The following is a 20933-nucleotide window of genomic DNA, read 5'->3' as shown; positions in this document are numbered from 1 at the left end:
ACTTTGAAAAAGAAATTACAAAATAATCATATGTGTATATACATATGTATGTATATATACATATATATGTGCGCATATATATATGTGTATGTATACATATATATATACATACACACACATACATAGGCATCAAATAGAATAAAATATTTAGGAATTAATTTCATCAAGGAGGTGAAAGACTTGTACAATGAAAACTATAAAACAATGTTAGATGAAATTAAAGAGACATAAATGGAGATACCATCTCATGTTCCTGGTTTGGAAGACAATATTTTTAAGATGTCAATACTATGCAAAGTGACCTGCAGATTGAATGCAATCCCTAACACAATTCCAATGACTTTTCTTTTCTTTCTTTTTTTTTTTTTTTTTTTGCAGAAATACAAAAGCCCACTTCAAAATTTAGATGGAATCTCAAGGGATCCAGAATAGCCAAAACAAGCTTGAAAAAGAAAGAAGCTGGAGGACACACACTTCCTAATTTCAGAACTTATTACACAACTGCAGTACTCAGAACAATATGACACTGGCTTAAAGCCAAACACACAAACTGAATAGACATCCCAGAAATAAACCTTTACATACATGTCAAATGATTTTTGACAGGTGCCAAAACCATTCCATGGGGGAAGAACAATCTTCTCAACAAATAGTGTTGAGAAAACTGGATACTCACGTGTAAAAGAATGGAGTTACACTCTTTTCCAGCACCACATACAAAAATTAACTCAAAATGGATCAAAGTCTTAAATGTAACACCTAAAACCATAAACTGCTTAGAAAACAACAGGGCAAAAGCCCTAAAACATTGGATTTGGTGATGACTTCTTGGGTATGACACCAAAGGAATAAGCAACGAAAGTAAAAATAGACAAACGAGACTTCATGAAAAAGTAAAATTCTATACATCAAAATTCTATGCCAAAGACACCATCAACAGAATATAAAGGCAACTCACAGAGTAGGAGAAGATATTTGCAAACCATGTATCTGATAAGGGCTTAATGTCCAGAGTAACTCCCAGAGAACTCCCAACAACAAAAGAACCAACGATCTGATTAAAAAATGGACGAGAGATATTTCTCCAAATATCATACATAAACAGCCAATAATCACCACAAAAACACGCTCAACATCATTAATCATTAGGGAAATGCACATAAAAACTATCATGAGATACTGCCTCGTACCCAGTAGGATGGTGCCTATCAAAAAAAAAAAAAAAACAAAACCCAGAAAGAAATGTTGGCAAAGGTGTGGAGAAATGGGCACTTGTGAGCACTGCTGACAGGAATATGAAACCCTGTGGAAAAGGATATGGCAATCTTTCAAAAAACTAAAAATAAGTTTACCATATGATCTAGCAATTTCATTTGTGGGCATAAACCTAAAAGAATTGAAAGGAGGGTCTCAAAGAGATATTTGTACACCTAAGTTCACAGCAGCGTTATTCACAACAGCTAAACACAGAAGCGACCCGAGCGTCCATCGATGGAGAGCAAACAAAATGTGGTTATTGACATACAATGGAATATTATTCGGCCATTAAAAGAATGGAAATCTGACAGGTGCTGCAACATGGATAAAGCTTGAGGATGTTATGCTAATTAAAACCAGTCATAAAAAGACAAATACGGTATGATTTTACCTGTACAAGATAGTTATAGTAGTCAAAATCATAGAGACAGTAAGTAGACGGTGGTTGCCAGTGGCACAGAAGGGGTACGGGGTGGTTATCCTTTAATGAGCATGGTGTTTCAGTTTTGTAAGATGAAAAGAGCTATGGAGAGGGATGGTGGCGACGGCTGCACAACATCATGAATGTATTCAATACCACTAAGCTGTACACTTAAAAGTGGTTAAGATGCATATTTTATCACACCTAAAATAAAGCTGTAGTACGCTCAATCCTTTTAAGCACTTACTACCCTAAAAAGGATGTCATTCAAAACTGAATGATCAGGTCAAATAATGAAACTGTTCTAATATTACTCCAGTGTTATCAGAGAAGTGTAATGCAAGAAGCTTGTTTGCCTAGGTTATATAAACGATTTACAGTTCTACTTGTTGGCGGCACACAGAGAGGAAATGCAAGTTATACATAAGCTTTGCAAGTAAGCCCGTTTGTGGCAGTTTTTATACACATAACCACAGGAGGAAGACTACTGAACTGAAAGCCTGCAGGTGTGGATTAGTTTCCGTTCACACTGTTACCTAACAGGACTGGAGACGAACAGCTCAACATCTTTAAGCTTCAGTTTCATAAACTGTAAAATCAAAGCACTGCAATAAATTAACTCCAACAGCTCTTTCAAGTGTCACGATTCTGTGAGTTTACATTACAAAGGATACAACGCTGCAATAGTCAAATATAAAGGAAAAAAAAAAGCACGGCACTGAACACAGGGAGAACATTGGGTTTTACTTAATCTCTGTTATTAATACTTCACAGTATAAATAATGTTATTCACTACCTTTATAACAGCAGTGTGGTTGTGAGATGCTTTATCAGAGTCTCACCTAAGGGAATAAATTTTACTCAAAATTTTAAATTCTCAACTTCTACTTACTTGTGAAATGTGAGAGTTATAAGGATTTATAAATCCCAAACCCCTTAAGTATTTAAATACATAACAGACATCAACTAATACGTGTATTGTATTTAAAGAGACAAAGACCAAAATTTTTATCAATAAAAATTCTCTAAAGGATATGCCATTTATAGGAAAAATTAAAGAAAAAATCTATATATTTTAATTGGTTATTTTCTCGTTTTTTTTTTTTTTTTTTTTGTAATCTTAAAACAGGAAATGTTTTCTTCCTATTACGGAGTTTTAAAAATTGACATTTTTAGGGTAGGGACAAAGTGCTCTGTGAAAAAGTGTCTGAATTTTTTCTCTTCAAATAGTTATAACAATATAGGAGGCAGGGGGATATATGTTAAGTCTATGGGTCTAAAGTAGGATAAACTGGGGTTTGAATCTCAAAAAAAATTCCACCTCATACTCAGTTGTGTGATCTTGTGTAAGTTATTTAACTTATTCCAGCTTCAGTTTTCTCATCTGTAAAATATGGGGACTCACAGGGGTGCCTGGGTGGTTCAGTTGGTCAAGCGTCAGACTTTGGCTCAGGTCATGATCTCACGGTTTGTAATGATCTCACGGTTTGTGAGTTGGAGCCCCGCATCGGGCTCTGTGCTGACAGCTCAGAGCCTGAAGCCTGCTTCGGATTCTGTGTCTCCATGTCTCTCTGTCCCTCCCCAACTTGCACTCGCTCACTCTAAGATAAACAAACATTAAAAAAAATTTTTTTTAAATAGTGTCTGCTTAACTTTCTAAAAACTGGCATCTATATATCAATACCTGATACATATCTCTATATATCTATGATCCTTGCAAGTGGTGTCTGATATATCAATATATACATAACAATTAAGATATATGTATATATTAGATATATATATATAGATATATAAGATATCTACATATATCTATATATCTATATCTATCTATATCTATCTATATCTTGTTCTTAATCTTGCTTGAGTTCTTACTGGTACTTCAGTCCTCTTGTTTGGATGGGGTTTAGTAGGGTGGGTGTTGGGAATTTGGGGCAGATTTTAACATTTCATTTATATCATGCAGCCATTAAAAACTGTTTTGAATAAATATTTATTGAAGTGAATTATACAACAGATGATAAAGAAAGCTAAAAGTTCTACATATTAATTTGTTACTGGCTTGAGCACAAAGCTGAATGAAATGGAGGGGGTCATTCTCACACCCCAAGAACTCCGTAGACAGAACAGCAGGAGTGAAGGCACTGAAAACAGGAAGGTGGGACAGGACGAAGGCCAGTGTGACTGTGGCCAGAGACAGAGAAGACGTGGGAGATAAAGGCAGAGGAGGAGTGGGATCACAGGTCCTACAGGACCTTGAATCCTGGAAAGTGAGAATTTTAAGTGTGACGGGTGGCTGTGGGGAGGGTTACACCAGAGGAGCAACATCACCTGTCTTGTGTTTTCTTAAGTGTCTCTCCAACTGGTGGCAAAAGGAAACTAAAAAACTAAGCTATCGCTCTGGCTCTGCCATGAGTAATTATACAGTCATAATTATGTAAATATTAGTATTAACTCTACTGGCATTACAACAGTAATACCCCATAATTATATAGCCTACGATAATACCACCCATGATAATATGAATTTGAATATCACATGATTGGCGACTGGCTCCTGTCTCCAAAGCAGGCTGACTTTGGAACAACTCAAGCTTATATTGTATGCAATTAAAATTTCTTAAGCCTACCTAGTATGATGGCAGGATTCTTGTTGTGTTTTTAATGAGGAAGATGAGGGCAGAGGATGAGTATGCGTAAATATGTGTGTTGTGGCACTTCGGTCCAAGAGGTTTGCAACAGGAAGTTACCAGATAATAACTAAATCTAAAAGACACCAAGGGGGCACGTGGGTTAAGCATCCAACTTTGGCTCAGGTCACGATCTCACAGTTTGTGAGTTCGAGCCCTGCATCAGACTCTCTGCTGTTACCTCAGAGCCCACTTTGGATCCCCTGTCCCCGCCTCTCAGCGCCTCTCCCGCCTTCTCTCAAAAATAAACAAACCATAAAAATAAAGAAAAGACACCAAGAGCAGGGGCACTTGGCTGGTTCAGTCAGTAGAGCATGAAACTCTAGATCTCAGGGTTGGGAGTTTGATCCCCATGTTGGGTATAGAGATTAGTTAAAAATAAAATCTTCTAACAAATACAAAACAAGTAGACTAACATGTTATTTAAAATATGGAGGTAAAAACTCAAGGAAATGCACGTGCAATAAAGACAGAATAGTGGGATGAAAAATGATCAGGGCTATGTTGGCACAAGTAGTCAGGGAAGGCCCCTCTATTAAGAAGACATTAATTTTCAAGATGCAAAGAGACAGGACAGTTGCAGGAGACTGTTCTAGGCAGAGAAGATAAAAACGCCCTGAGATAAAAGAGCTTGGTGTGTTCAAGTGGCTGAAAGCAAGCAAGCAGTATTGCTGGAGCTTTGAGAAGAGGCAGAAGTTGGGGGGGGGGGTGGGGGGGGAGGTGAGAGAGGTACCAGGAGCCGCACTATAATCAGGCGGGAAGTGGACTATCAACTACTGCTTTATCAACTACTGGTTTGGACAGTGCACCACAGCTTGTACTGGCTGCGTGGAACCAAAATTTAAACGCTCAGGAATTTTGTGAGCTGGTTTTTAAATACAGGGACTACTAAAGATTATTTAAACTTAGAGTAAAATAAAGTTAACTAATACTCAAAATGTATCCCCTACCAGTGATCTTACTGTTACAGGGGACCGTAATATACCACCTGAAAACATGCCACTCTGGCACAAGGACTATTTAATTTTTTAATGTTTATTATTTTTGAGAGAGAGAGAGAAGAGACAGAGTGTGAGTCGGGGAGGGACAGAGAGAGGGAGACAAAGAATCTGAAGCAGGATCCAGGCTGTGAGCTGTCAGCACAGACCCTGACGCAGGGCTCAAACCCATGAACTGTGACATCATGACCTGAACCGAAGTCGGACGCTTAACTGACTTGACCCACCCAGGTGCCCCTGCATAAGAATTATTTAGAGCTGAAGGCAATCTAGAAAGAACAGAGGCAGGAAAATCTATCCTTCCCACCTGTTTAAAAGCAGGACACAAATTTGCCTTTGCAAAGGTGTTGCCTCTCTGCTTTCCCATCCCAATAGGAGAAAAATAACCATCACCAGACACAAAAAGTTGACACTGACACAGGTCTTTACAAATCTAACTAAAATAACCCCTACCTTTTAATAGTTTCTCCAATATATTTACCTTCCCACAATTTACTACCTCTATAGATCCAAACTCCTTTCATCACTCTTTGTTAAAATGGTATATAAATCCCCGGGTCTAACGTCCTCTTTGGGTTTTTAATTCCTTTTCTGTGAGACCCCCATATGCATGTAAAATTGAAATATTAACATCAAATAAAATATTTGTCTTTTCTCTGGTCAATCTGTCTTTTGTCAGTTTAATGTGCAGGTCTCAATTTTAAAACTTAAAATAGTAGAGAAAAAGTTTTTTCCTTTCCTACACTACATTTTACTGTTTATTTCTTGAGGTTATTTACGTTCACTGCAGCAGCATTACTGACAACTTTGGCTGGATTCTTTGTTGTGGGCCTTGTCCTGTATGTGGTAGGATGTTGAGCACAATCTCTGTACTCTACCCACCAGACGCTGGAAGCACAGTTGTGACAACCGAAAATGTCTCCAGAAACTGCCAAATGTCCCCTGGGGAGCAAAACCACCTGTAGTTGAGAACTACTAGTCTCCATATGTTGTCCATCGGTATATGTGTGGTGTAAATAATGTCATGGTGCACTACCACACGTCTTCCCAATACCTGAGGTCATTTCGCTGTCTCGAAATTGGTCATGGCCAGGCTATTTTCATCACAGAAACTGACAAAAACTATAAACCAGGACTTGATTTATTGTTCTGCTGGTTGTCTAGATTTAACAAAGTGGTACTGAAAATGTTAAGGGACACTAAATTTATAAACGTGTTGTATAGGTCACCATTACATCAGGAATAGCACAAAATACTGACACAGTATCTTCCAGTATTTGTAATTAACATGATTCGGAAACCAGTCACACCACAGAGGAGTGATGATATCCCACATATTTCAAGGAAGGGAACGTGCTCAACTGCATCAAATGCTGAAGGGTCAAGTAAATTAACAATAAAGAACTAGATTTGGCCAGATAAAGTCGCTGGTAACCTTGAGAAGTACTGTTTTCAGCTGAGTAGCAAGGAAGAAGGCCAGGGATTGGGTGGAGGAGGAGGCCAAATCCAGACAGCAGGTACAGGAACAAGTGCTTAGAATTCTGTCAAGAAGAAGCTACAGGGGCGCTTGGGTGGCTCAGTCAGTTGAGTGTCCGACTTTGGCTTGGGTCATGATCTCATGGTTCATGGGTTCAAGCCCATGTTGGGCTCTGTGCTGACAGCTCAGAGCCTGGAGCCTGCTTCATATTCTGTTTTTTCCTCTCTCTGCCCCTCCCCTGCTCGGCTCAGTCTGTCTCTCTAAAAAATAAATAAAAACATTGAAAAAAAAAAAAAGCAGATACAGAGCAAGAGCTGGTGGGCAGGAATGGATTCCCAGGGTGGTTTTTTTTTTTTTGTTTTTTTTTAACGTTTATTTATTTTTGAGACAGAGAGAGACAGAGCATGAACAGGGGAGGGTCAGAGAGAGAGAGGGAGACACAAAATCTGAAACAGGCTCCAGGCTCTGAGCTGTCAGCACAGAGCCTGACGCGGGGCTTGAACTCACGAACCGCGAGATCATGACCTGAGCCGAAGTCGGACGCTTAACCGACCGAGCCACCCAGGCGCCCCTGTTTTTTTTTTTTAATAGGACAGACATTAAAGCATATTAAAATGTTATTAGGTATGATCCCATAGTGAGGGAGAAATTTTAAGTGCAAAAGGGATAAACTGAAGGGTGGCAAAAAGTCTTTGGAGGAGGTTTAAGAGTCAAGAAAGGGGGTAGGGACAGCTGGTGGCCTTAGATAAAAAGTGATACTGCTTTCACAGGGTTACTATGAGGCTCTAAATAAATGCACCAACGTGAAAACACTGCATACATTGTAAGACACTAGAAAGTACTATAAAACCACTGCTTAAGTAATGAAGGAATTTACTACACCAGCTTCCAATTACAGATTCAGAAATGGAAGGTTTTTGTCTACCCCAACTCGGTGATAATTTTTATTAAATCCATTATGGCTCCACTAGTCTTTTATCTTCATGAGAAAAAGCCAACAAGATAAGTCTCTGAATTCTCAGTTCCACTTACTTTAAAAGCTGGGAAAGAGTACTAAAGTTAATTTGCTGGGATCGGAACCTCTTATCTTGTTTTAATGAATAAACCAAGGTGTTTCAGGACCTTTCTCAGTTTTGTAATTTCGCTCTTCCTTTTTTCCTGTGCTTTCTGCCGAGGGCGGAGGAGGGCAGGCGCTCTTCCATCTCTACATAACGAAAACCATTTCACGGGTACAACGGAAAAAAGGTGAGGCGGGTTAACAAGTACTTCGCCCCCGGCGTCCAGGGAGACGAAACCGCCTGTCCGCGGAGGGGCGAGGATCGGGGACCGTGAGGCTGTAGGCCGAACAGGAGCCGCGTCAGCCAGGGCCGCGCGAGTTCCCCGAGGCCGAGCCGAGGACGCAGGGCTCAATCGTGGGCAGCGCTGGAAACCGGAGGCTGGAGGCCCGGCGATAGGGGGGCTTCAGGGAGACCGAACGTTTTTACGGGGGTCGGCTGGGGAGCGGAACTTAAGCGCAAGGAGGGGGGCGCTTTAGGGCGCTGGACAACGGTGGTCTTAGAACAGAGGCTACAGTGACGAGAGACCAGCTGTGACATGGACACACACAGTGGGGGTACAACCTTCCCTTCACCTTTTTACGCCGCTGTACCTGGCTCCGCAGAACTCCTCGTTAGCACTGCAAACGGAAGCTACGCACCTCTACTTCCGTTCTGGCCTGTTTCAAGGCCCCGCCCCCCCAAGGCCCCGCCCCTCAGCGCCGATCTTCCCTCCTCCACCACCCCCCGGCCGCGCCTCCGTCTTCCGCGTATCCAAAAACGAAAAAAATGTGAGGCTAGTTGAATCTGTTCTCGTTGCGATTGTTAAAGGCTTTGAGGCAAAGCATTTTGAAAGGGAAACCACAGTGCATTTCCGCGATTTGGGGCTAAACTTATTATAAAGCCTGGTCACTGCCACCAAGGGCTTTAAGGATGTGGGAGAAATACACAAAAGCTTTCATATGTAAGTCATTTATTCATTTGTAAATAAGAAAACTGATCCTTCTAGCGATTTGGCATCTAGTGCTCTGGATCAAAAAGTGACACGTGTTTGTAATCTAATGAGATTTCTAAATGTAAGCTATTTAGCTGGTAAATCCTAAACCTGTTTTATTTTTTTAATTGAGGTATAATTGACATATACATTAGTTTCAGGTGTACAACATGATTTCGTACGTGTATATATTTATTGCTAAGTGATCACTACAGTAAGTCGTGTATAACTTACTAAACCAGTATAACAACTAAACCAGTATAATGACGACCTAAACTAAGACACTGCACTTCTTGTTATTTTAACCTGGAATCAGAAAAATAATGGTGTCAAGCCCAAATTTCTTTCCCCCTAATATTAGGGAAATCCCACTAGGGACTGAGTGGTGGTGATATAAATTTGGGTTCATTCACTCATAAAGACACAATAAAATTATAATTAGACCAACCCAGTTGCAGAAATACCAGGGCTATAGGTTGTTACAATCTTTTTGGTTTTTTTTTTAATATTTACTTATTTTTGAGAGAGGGAGAGGGAGAGAGAGAAGGGGTGAGGGGAAGAGAGAGAGGGAGACACAGAATCTGAAACAGGCTCCAGGCTCCCAGCTGTCAGCACAGAGCCCAAGGCAGGGCTCTGATAACTCTTGACCTGAGCCTAAGTCGTCGCTTAACTGACTGAGCCACCCAGGCGCCCCACTTTCTTCAAAACAAAAGTTGTCTTTTTCAAAATATTATTTAGAAAATTTATTTTATTTAAAAGTGTATAAAATATGTCCCATGATACAAAATTCTAGACATAGTAGACTTAAAAACAGCATAATGGAAAATATAAATATCCATTTTCTTATATATATCTTTTGTGCACTTACAGTCTTTTCCTAGGTTTACATTTTTCTTTATTTTATAGTCTAATTCATACTTGCAGTAAAAACAAATACCATAGGTATATAGCAAAAAGTAAAAATTCCCTTCTCTCCGTCCCTTCAGATATTGGTAAATAAAATCTTTCCAAACTTTTAACCATACAAACATATTTTTGTTTTTTACATTCATGGTTTCACATTATACATGCTGTTCTGTAACTTACTTTTTCCACTGAATACTGTAATGGAAATCTTTCATGATAGTATGTTTAGAGATACTTCATTCTTTTTAATGGTTGTATTATATTCCTTTATATATCTTTATCTATTTGGCCAGTTCCTTCATGAAAGCTATTCAAGGTGTTTCCAACATTTTACTAATAAAAACAGTGCTGCAACAAATACCCTGGCAACTTATTTAGACAAATGCACTTACTATATTTACTTGCACATCCTTACAGTCCTCTTCTTTGAAATATCAAATTTTTTAAATGAAAGTTGAAGTATTAAAAATGATAATGGATTATGTGGGTAATGTGTGAATTCGAAGGGAAAAATCATGGTTTTAGTAAAACTACTTTATTAGGTTATGTTCATGTCAACAAACCAGAAAACCATTTAAGCTAACTTTGAGGGCTCCACTTAATTTCTTAAATACATCCTCTCTGTTCCATGCTCAGAGGCTGCCTGATGTACCTCAGTTCACTTTTCACTCTCAGTCTTGTTTGGCAGCTGGTGATAGATATTTAAAAAATTTAAGATGTTTTGAACAAGATGCCATCAGCCACAAGGAAGGAGCAGGGGTTGGTGGGCAGGGAGGTATGAGGGAGGGCAAATTTTCTTTCCATAATCTCGGCCTTGACAAACCCCAAACTCCGGGTACAATATATACAGGACATGGATTCATTAGGTTATGGTCCCAGTACAGCTTGCCCTGTGACCGTGTACTTGGGAACAACTGGTGGGTATTGGTTTTCCTTGGATACTTGGCTTTGGTTACACTGCTCTTAAATATGGTTTTGCTTTTGTCTAGTTACACAATTCTGTGTTCTTATTGACCTTCAGAAAAAGATAGGACTACTTTAAAGTTGTTACATTACAGTGCTTTCCAGATTAAGTAAATATTTCAATGAGAGGAGTCAATATTTTTAGATTGGGAGGGTAGATAGCTCTTGCTTTGGGGAAGTGCTCATTAGTGACATGACCAATGACTCTTGGATGGGTGGTTTTACAAGGAGTGTGTAACGAAGTTCTGGGCGTTAAGTCTTAAGTCTTGACCCCGTCCAAAAAAGGCGAAGGAAATTTCAAAGTTTTTTTCTGAGCAGTGCAAAACCACTGCAACAGCAAGGATGCATTCAGGATGTTTGCCTTTCTTGTCAGCATATTAGTGAATTCCCAAAATACCAGGCTTATTACTGTTGCTTCTGGCAGATGTTTTCAAGTATCCTTTTGTAGATTAAAAAAAAAGTGGTAAAGATCCCCACCTGACTATCGTTATCTTCCCTCTATTCAATAGATAGATAATGAATGGTTCCCATAGGATGTTCTCATGTACTTTAATAACCGTGTTGTCCTTGCTGGGTGTCCCATCCAGGTAGATTGGAAATTACTAGCTTACGACACAATTTCTCCTTAATTTTGTCCCAGGCTTCGGTAAAACTTAGCTAAAAAGATCCAAGTGAGCTTTAAGACAATACTGCCTCCCTAGTCTCCAAGCTACCTTTAATAAGGGAACCATCCGCTCCTTCCTTAACTGTTCTTATCAGACCTTCCAGGAGGAGGCTTGCCATTACTGAATGCCAAAAGCAGCCTGCAGGAGAAGAAATTACGCAATGAGACGGAAGGACCCTGCACAAGCATTTCTTCTTCATAACTGGAAGAGGAGGAGGGAAAACGAACAAGGGGCAGGAACACACCAAGAAATATGGCGCCGACAGTTTCCTAGAGAGTGATATTTGGGCAAGCCTATCTACTATGACCCGCAAGTTTTCTTTTTAAAAAAACAAACTGATGCCGATGATAGCGGTTTTTACACAAAAGAAAATAACACTTAAAGACACATGTAATGCTGGCTCTCCTACTGCTCTATCCATGCACGTTAAGTCTCCTGAACTGCGCTCGACACAGGGTGGCCTCTACCTGAATGATCTGAATGCTTGCAGGCAACACCTCGGCCACACACGCAGGGCTGTGAATGTGAGCTGACTTACAGCTCTTCTCTGGAAGGTCTTTCCCGGTGGCACTGGCACACGGACGTGTCCTCATCAGGCTGAGCAACAAGTTCCATTCCGTCGCGTATTTCCGGTTTGCTGGACTGGCGCTCCGCATATTCCTGGAATGTGCGTGTAAAGGCAACTCAAAGATTAGTCCCCACGTCATCCCACTGGATCCTCCCTCCCTACCCCACTCACGCCATCCTTCCTAGTGGCTGTGTATCTTTAGAAAAAACTTCTTTAATGTTTATTCATTTTTGAGAGACAGAGCACAAGCGAGGGAGGGGCAGAGGGGCAGGGAGACACAGAATTTGAAGCCGGCTCCAGGCTCCGAGCTGCCAGCACAGAGCCCCAGGAGGGGCTCAAACTCAAGAACTGTGAGATCATGACCAGAGCTGAAGTCCGACGCTTAACCGACTGAGCCACCCAGGCGCCCTAGTGCTGTGTATCTTGAGACTACAACCAAAGTCTGGTTTATTCCAGTCCCAACTTCAGTTGTTACGGGTACTAAGTGCAATATTTCATAATCTAACAAGGAACCCCAATCTATAATTTTCTGTGGACGTAGGAAGCCTCCACAAAAGGAGGTCAAGCCAGGCATCCCCATTTGAAATAACAGCACCTCTTGGCATTTACCCTCCACTGATGAATGAATAATTAAATGTGTTGAACACTCAAATCAACAAAGATGATATGTATCTCAAAATAAAGTTGGCGGTCCCACACACCCTTCCCTTTAGGCTCATAGCCACATATGTTTTGGCTACAGACCTGCGTGGTGTCCTCCTACTTGGCCACTGACTGAAATATTCCTATAAATTAGACTTCCAGTTCAGTGGTTCCATATACGTTGAGCTGGACAGTCCTGGTGGGGGGCCCAACCCCCAAAAATACTGACACGAGTACAGGAACCAACTTAATAATTTAGGGTGAAAAACCCCTACTATTCAAGTTACAGGTAGACCAACAGAGGGTGCACAACTCATTTAAGGGAAAGGCTACTTTTAGTAAATAGTGTAATTTATCATTTTAATTTTTCTACGAGAGAACAATATCCCCCAGCATCTGAAGAAATGTACTTTTCTTCTGCCCACAGAAAAATAAGTTTAGGTTAAAAACAGAAGTATTATTTCTCTTTTTTTTTTCTTCCTGGTGAGATTTTACTGTGTAAAAACACAAGATAGTTACTCAAAGAACCAATCCTTGCATTTCTGTATTTTAGGCCTAAGGTGTTAGAACCGTTAGAAATATATTTCATTTTGGGGTGCCGGGGTGGCTCAGTCGGTTACGGGTCTGACTTTGGCTCAGTTCATGATCTCACGGTTTGTGGGTTCGAGCTCACGTTGGGCTCTGTGCTGACAGCTCAGAGCCTGCTTTCAATTCTGTGTCTCCCTCTCCCCCTGGCACTCTCTCTCTTTCTCCAAAAGTAAATAAAACATTAAAAAAAATTTAATAAATGTATTTCACTTGTTTGTTTTTTACAGCAAGCTAAATATTGGCTTGCCATCCTATACCGTGATACCAAAAGCATGAATCTTAAGTAGTAAGAACAAAGAGGCAGACACGTTGAGCAGAAAGAGATGTCCATGATCTCCAGTCCAACCCCCTTACTTTCTAGAGGAGGAAAGATATCCTCTGAGGTTCAGAAAATACCTAAACTAGGAATTCCACAAGGCACTTAATAAAAGCACTGCCAAGGTAGGGGGAGCTTTTCATCTATATTTGGAAGGGCTCGGTGCACTGTTTTTCAAAATACCGAGTTGGGATAAAAATACAGGGGCCACAAAAAAACTTAGCACTGATCCTGTCTTTCTGCGGGCTGGTGCTCGGCTTGGCCAGAGTTCCGTGGACTGACTCTCAGAACCCTATGAAGAAGTGAGGCACCCAGGCCCAGCGTGGAGTCTGAGGATGCTCCCCTCCCCACTCCCGGCAGGACGGTCGGGCACTCACCCGGAATACTCTGTAATAGTAGCAGTAAAGCCGGTGTGGCTGCAGCAGGTCCCTGGCGCTCAGCTGCCCTTCTTTTGCAATCTTCTTGGCTTCTTCATCATTTTCCTGAAAGGTTTAAAAAAACAACAACACGATAAATGAAAAGTACTCCTGTGACCACCCACCCTCCCAAAGAAGGCTACTGGTGAGTGTGAAGCAGGGCCGATGTCGGGTTAAATGTGAACAGCATGGAAGACCCAGAACAGGATGAAAACAGCCTCAGAACGAGGCTCTGAAAAATAGACAAGGTACTTTGCTAGACATCTGTTACACAGCAATGGTCACACGTGTTTGGACCCCGTTCCACTGGCTCAGAAGCTCCCCCCACCCCCTCCCGCCCCATACCTTCACCCAACATGCAGCTTCTCTTGTGTCTCCTGGCTCCCCAGGACATTTAGGGCTCATCCTCTGTTCCCCCATCCTAGCCTCTCTGCTTGGTATTAAAATGCAAACTGGAGTAGAATGAATCACTTTTTATGTTCTAACATCTCTTAAGAGCCCCATTTTAGTTTGCAGTCAGAGCCCCAAAGTTGTTACCAAGCAGTACCTGTGAAAGTCTATCTTACTGCTGTAATAGAAAATTCGGTGATTGGTACCCGCAGGCTGTTCCTTCATTACCAGGAACACTCAGCATTCCTAATTATACTTTTGGAAAATAGCTAATATTCTACTCTGCTGCCCACAGGAAAAACCACTGGTAAGCAATCCTTACTTTTTATTAAAGGTCACAAAAATGATTCTGCCTCGGGCACCCACTTATTTGCATACCCAAACACTGCTTCTCAGAAACTTAGAAATAGAACAAAATCTTATAACGAAAGGGTAAATTTCTAGAGGTTCATAATAAAACAGAACAGCTTTTTAATACTTTTTCTTTAAAAAATATGAAAACAAATCATATTTTATGGAAAACTTGTAATTCTTGGGATGTTGTATAGCATGCATCGATTGTGCCTTTTTCCTAACTGGGAACAAGAAAAGAGCATCGTAATTGCCTTTAATGTCTTCTTGTGCATAAAGCACTCTAACCCTGGGATTTTCAATCAGTGATTTGCATTCAGTGTGTTTTTGCTTGATTAGTGTGTGTATGCATAAATAGTGATTCCTTCAGAAAAATCTATATTCTATATAACACTGTTATATTCTATAAAATATATACATTCCATATAACATTGGACTTCCAACTCTTCTAAAAATCCTCAAAAATGTTGATAAAGGGTATTCAAATGACCTCAATGTTGATTCTTTAGCTATTTCAAGGGAACAAAAGTTCCAGAAAATAACATTTCTCTGACTAAATTATGTCAAGGTAAATCGCATCATGATGGAACTCATGTAAATAACATTGGTAAGTGTGTTATCACCTCAAGAAATTAAAACTCCAGAAAGCGTACCTTGGCCCACTTAATTTTCTCTAGTAAATCACTAAGATTTCTTTTAATTGGGACATAATGTTTCCAAGGCTTTAGTGCCATATAGAAATGTTCATAGTATGTTGAGTCCTGCTTCAGAACCAGACTGTCACCCAGCATGAGGTACGGATATCTATACGCAGCCACAGTCCCATCCACATTCACTTGATACTTGTACTAAAAGATTAAAACAAACATAAACAAAGAAGAAATTTAACAGCCATTTGCTTCACTTCTGATTGTCATCAACACCTTAATACTAAATATAAAGCAGTTATTTTCCATGTTCCAATTTCACTGTTTAAAAGTTATACACTTCATTTTGTAATTCACATTTTCTCTTTGTGTTAAAATCATAAGCAGCCTTTAGCACATCGATTTTAGGAAATACAATGCAATGGGGTGTCTGGGTGGCTCAGTCGGTTAAGCATCCAACTCTTGATCTGGCTCAGGTCATGATCTCACAGTTCGTGAGTTCGAGCCCCCCATCAGGCTCTGCACTGATAGCACAGAGCCTGCTTAGGATTCTCTCTTTCCTTCTCTCTGCCCCTCTCCCACTCGCTCTTTTTCTCTCAAAAAAAAAAAATCTTAAAAAAAAAGAAATGTAACGTATTTAAGGATAAGATAATCAATAGTTTTAGGAAATAATTTAGGAAATAGGAGTACCTTTTTCAACTCTATGTAATGGGGATTCAGATTTCTGTGACCAGGGAGGAAAATGTTTCAAAAGTTCTATGTTTGGGGTGCCTGGGTGGCTTACTTGGCTAAGCATCAGATTTCAGCTCAGGTCATGATCTCATGGCTCATGAGATCGAGCCCCAGGTTGGGCTCTGTGCTGACAGCTCAGAACCTGGAGGCTGCTTCTGATTCTGTGTCTCCCTCTCTCCCACTTGCACCCTGTCTCTCTCAAAAATAAATAAACATTAGAAAAAAATTTTTTGTATTTTCTAGGTTTGTTAAAACTGACTTCTGGTAACAATTTACACTTTCATGTATACCTAATTTCCCTTGTTCCTTATACCTACATAAGTATGAAAAAGGAAAGTGTTACCTCCAGAAAGCTCAATTTTAGAGTTGAGCACATAGAAATGTGGAGAAGTTCACAGACTAGTGTGATGGCTTGCGACACAATAGGTACTCGGTTTACATATTTGCTGGATTAATAAGGCTTGGTTTACATTTCAAAATCACTTTTCATAGGAATTAAACCTCACTTGATCATAATAATGTGAAGCACATATTATGATAACCTCTCTTCCCCCCCCCACCTTCTTTTTTTTTTTTTTTTTACAAATGAGAAAACTGGTGTTCAGATAAATTTATAAACCTCTATTCTTTGAGTTCAAATCCAATGTGTTTTTCATTCTATCACACCGATATGAACAGGATGTACTCACAGATTTGGTAATTAATTTTTTCTTAAGTAATTGGTACCAAAGAGTTTTCTAGCCAGTCAGATTCTGTCATACTGTTCACATCTCTATCCTTTGGGCCTCATGACAGTGCTCTGAAGGAGCAAGGCAGGCATCTTGCATGTTTAGGGGAGCTAAGAGATGAAGGTCCCACAGTTAATGGCAGAGGCAGAACGCGTACCATAGTTCCATACTTATATGGAGTTTATACTCTTTCTGTTTACAAAAGGCATTTAAGATCACTTTATGTAAAAGGTATTTATAGTCCCAGCTTATAAAATAAGTCTAAACAAGAAAAAAACAGATAAATAAATGCACCCAAAACCCCAGGTTAATCCTCGTACTATAGTATTAAATATAGTCCTGGCCATTGGGTAGACAGAACCAACAAAAACAAAAATACCAAAAAGGAGACCACAATGAATGCTCTAATTCCGTATTCTTGGAAGGGAGAAAGTAAGAAAGTATGGGTGTGCCAGCTCAAAAGACTGGAGAAATCTGCCCACCCAGTGATTTGGTAGACTTTTAATGCAAGTTTATCACTTCATATTCATACAGGAAGACATAAACGCATACCTTAAAGAAATCAAAGAAACCTATCAATTTAGCTTTTCCAAGCTCCTTTTCTTTCTCTTGGAAAAAGAAATATCCTGTAATTCCTGCATCTAGGAGCTCTGGGTTTTCCTTGGACATCTGTACCAACTGGAGTCTCTCTTCTCGGCTATCTCTACCTCTGAAGAAAGCTTTTTCTGTTTTATTGATCCAGGAAGGCCCTAGAGGTTTGAAGCCATAAAAAAATATGATTATGAGTTTGACATTTATAAAAATGGTAAGCATAATCATCTTTAATATACCATTGTCATTTAAGATGTTAAAGCTCTTTTATCATCAACTCATCTTCTAAAGTAAGGTGCTGTTTCCAAAAAATAGGGGATTGAGTACCTTCCTGAGATACTTTCCAGTTTAGACTTTCAAAAACAGCCCTTTTATCTGCTGTATCACATAAAAGAATTCTCTCATTTCTCCTATTCGTCTACCTGTGAGAGCTCACTCAAATGCTAGAGTGTCTGTTGTATGACTTTAGGAGTTATCCAAAATAACGCTGGATCAAGTTCAAAGCAAAAAACATTCAGCGACTTGGCCACTCACCCAGGCATTAGCTTCTTCCATCCTTTGTGCTTCACAATAAAAAATGAGCTAGGCTTTTGTTCTTAGACTGGGTGACCAGAACAAACTATATAACTAGGTAACACCCACATCTTTAATCCTTAGGTTGCTCAGATTTTTGAGCACATCACCTTTGAATACAGGGAGGATTGTCTAATATGCTCTGAAATAAAAAATATATATATATAACTCAACTATATGCATGTGTGTAAATATGTACGTGTGGGGGGGGGGGGTTTCTTTCCCGAGACGGAAATATTCTAGAAGAATTAACTAAATCTGTTTCTATGATTCTAACGAGAGGTCATTAGTTAACACCTGCTACTCTTCTAAGGGATAAATTGTAAAACATAGAAACTGGAGAGGGTCACTCTCTTTAATATTTTAGTACACTTCTCAAGAATTCACTGTTACCAAATAAAAAGTCAGTTTTGAACCCATGTTATCTTCAGGTAGTTTGCAAAGAGTCTTTGGTCGCATCTGCCAAATAAGTCCACCAAATCACAATAATGGGAACAGAGTTTATAAAGACAGGCAGGGTTAGGCAGGGTTTATTCTACTCAGGGAGTCTGGTTTAATAAAAAGTTGTGTTGGGCCATAAAATGTAAGGCCATCAAATGGCAGTGGGGGAGGGGTAGAAAGAATTCAGGTTTTAAAGGATCAGGTAAGGCAGAAGGAAGAAATGAGAAAATTCCTCACTACATGACGGAAGGAGTAATATCCAAATAACACTGCTATAACAATTCTCTTATATCCACATATAATTTTATATTTTTCAAAATGCTTTCTGGCTCCATCCAGCAATATAAAGGCACTGGAGTAGAATTCAGTGACGATTTTACCAAATATATATTTTCAAATGGTATTTACAAAGGACCAACTCAAAGGAGACCCAGTTACGGCAGGTCTGGATTTTACTAGTCCAACCCATACATCTAAGTTTTGGATTAGAGGAACCTACACTGCCCTTTTTTCTTGGTTAGAAAAGAAGAATGATGGTTATTTAAATATATACCTTTATTCTCTCTGGTTGAACACTCCCTTTTACCTCTGTCTTCGAGAACAAACTTTTATTTACCTGTATTTCCCTGAATAGAGAGGAGATCATTTGTGACACCCCTCATTGCTTCCAGTGTGGAGTGGGAGATATCATATGTTGGAAGGATAATGTCTCGTGAATCCAGGGAGCCACACCACGAAATGATAGGCAAAGGGCCAGGGGTTTCATTGACTTTTCGATGCTCCAGAGGCCAATCTCCAAGATTAATATAAAATTCTATATCGGGGAGAAGGACCTAAATAAACAAAAGATGAAACATCAGTTCCGCAAAGACCTCAGTTTTGGGTACTAAATGCTTCTGTTCTTTGGCTTTTTAAAATATGTCTGGCAAAAGTGAACATTTGGAAACAGTAGAGGCGAGAAAATTGCCTGTCAGTCATCAGCGGTACCAGAAAATCAAGGGTGAGGATGGTAGATGGCAAATTCATGTAACCAGGAGTAAGCTCCTTCTGTCCAGAGATGGTGTTTCAAATCGCTTAGTATCAGGGCACCAGGCTGGCTCAGTCGGTGGAGCGTGTGACTCTTGATCTTGGGGTCATGAGGTTGAGCCCCATGTTGGGCATAGAGATTACTTAATAAAAATATAGATAAATTATCAAAATTGCTTACTGTGCTAGCAGTGGACATGGTATAGAACAGTACAAATAAAGGGCTTCAAGAACTCTTTCTGCCAGCTGCCTACTAAAAAATTGACAAGGTTAGACCCAAGCCCTTGTTTTCCTTGAGTATCAAACCTCCATGTCACGTCTACCTTTGCTTCCGGAATCTGCCACTCTGTGGCCATCTCCGCGGTCAATGCCTTGGTTTAGGCTCTTCCCATCTCTTGCCTAGATTGGTGCAGTAGCTTCCTCACTAGGTGTTCTGCTTGAGGCTCTCCCCACTCTGATTAGCTCTCACTTTGCTGCCTAAATGTCTAAAACCCAAATTCATGTTACTAGAAGCTTAAGAGAACCTTAAGCCTACAGGACAAGGTGTAAACTGTCTGGCTAGAAGGCAAGGCCTGTTATCTCGTTCCAGCTAAGCTATAAGCCTCACCTTCCACCCGAGAAGGTGCCGGTCAACTTCGGGCTGCTCTCTGAAAATGCCAGCCACTCTCCTATGCAATTCCCTTCCCACTTGGAATATTCTTCTCCTCCTTATTCACTTGGTGGTCTCCTTTCTCATCCTTCAAACTCAGACCTGATGTTACCTCCTCGATGACTCCCCCTCCTCAGACATTTTCACCCTGGGCACCTACTTTCCTTACAAGCTACCATGATGAAGTACAATTTGTTTATATCCATACACCACTCCAACTTCCAAATAACAAAACAAGTCCCACCAGAGCAGGCTGCTCGAAGTCCAGAGATGAGTCTCATTTGTCTTGGATTTCTTCCCAGCCACTGGGCAAAGAACCCAGAACAAGAGGGAAGGGCCAGGGATGGGACTACTCAACCTCATGCTTCCCCACTAGTGGTTATAAACTCATTAATAAACTCCACACCTAAATAAATAAATAAATAAATAATAATCAAATAAACCAAAAAAAACTAAAACAAACAAAAACACACAAAACACAAAACAACAACAACAACAAACTCCATACCAGAAGTTCTCACTATAGAACGGGGTTTCTTCATCTCAGCAGTATTGACATTTTGGTCTGGGTAGTTGTTTGCTGTAGGCAGTTCTGTGCATTGTAAGATGTTGACTAGTATCCATGGTCTCCACCCACTAGATGTTAGTTGCAACCCCCAAGTTGTGGCAACCGAAACTGTCTCGAGACTTTGCCAAATGTCCTCTAAGGGGCAAATTAGTCACTAGGAAAAACCACTGCTCTAGAGGCAGCAACATGAGTACAAGGTAGGACACAGGGCAGGGTGGACTGGTGGGCGGTAGGCCAGGAAGACAGGACCACCTTTGTGGTCAGGTACCTGCGATGTGCTCATACCGTGGGCGAGTGCGGAGC

The 20933-nt window shown here is 40.3% G+C and overlaps 2 protein-coding genes across 10 annotated transcripts in view; both read right to left on the bottom strand.

Moving 5' to 3' along the window:
• CD1H11orf65 (chromosome D1 C11orf65 homolog) overlaps nt 1-12070 on the bottom strand; it is a 62869-nt gene extending 50799 nt beyond the window's left edge. For 2 of the 9 annotated variants that reach the window (XM_027036448.2, XM_053204155.1), the window contains exon 1: nt 11943-12070. The gene's annotated coding sequence lies outside the window, so the exon portion shown is untranslated. Of the gene's footprint in view, nt 1-7964; nt 8442-8461; nt 8560-11942 lie in introns of those variants that run through there. The other 7 variants (XM_015082181.3, XM_027036450.2, XM_015082189.3 and 4 more) reach the window with 7 other exon arrangements.
• The window catches only part of POGLUT3 (protein O-glucosyltransferase 3), a 28699-nt gene continuing 17366 nt past the window's right edge, over nt 9601-20933 (bottom strand). The window contains exons 4-9 of the mRNA XM_027036446.2: nt 19004-19220; nt 17335-17531; nt 15329-15523; nt 13896-14000; nt 11943-12064; nt 9601-11178 (exon numbers count right to left, since the gene is read on the bottom strand). Coding sequence (XP_026892247.1) covers nt 11145-11178; nt 11943-12064; nt 13896-14000; nt 15329-15523; nt 17335-17531; nt 19004-19220 — 870 coding nt within the window. The 3' untranslated portion in view covers nt 9601-11144. The remainder of the gene's footprint in view (nt 11179-11942; nt 12065-13895; nt 14001-15328; nt 15524-17334; nt 17532-19003; nt 19221-20933) is intronic.

The sequence above is a fragment of the Acinonyx jubatus genome, chromosome D1 (assembly GCF_027475565.1).
Source record: "Acinonyx jubatus isolate Ajub_Pintada_27869175 chromosome D1, VMU_Ajub_asm_v1.0, whole genome shotgun sequence".
Taxonomy (NCBI): domain Eukaryota; kingdom Metazoa; phylum Chordata; class Mammalia; order Carnivora; family Felidae; genus Acinonyx; species Acinonyx jubatus.
Note: the sequence above shows the minus strand (reverse complement) of the source record. Positions and strands in the feature narration are given on the sequence as shown.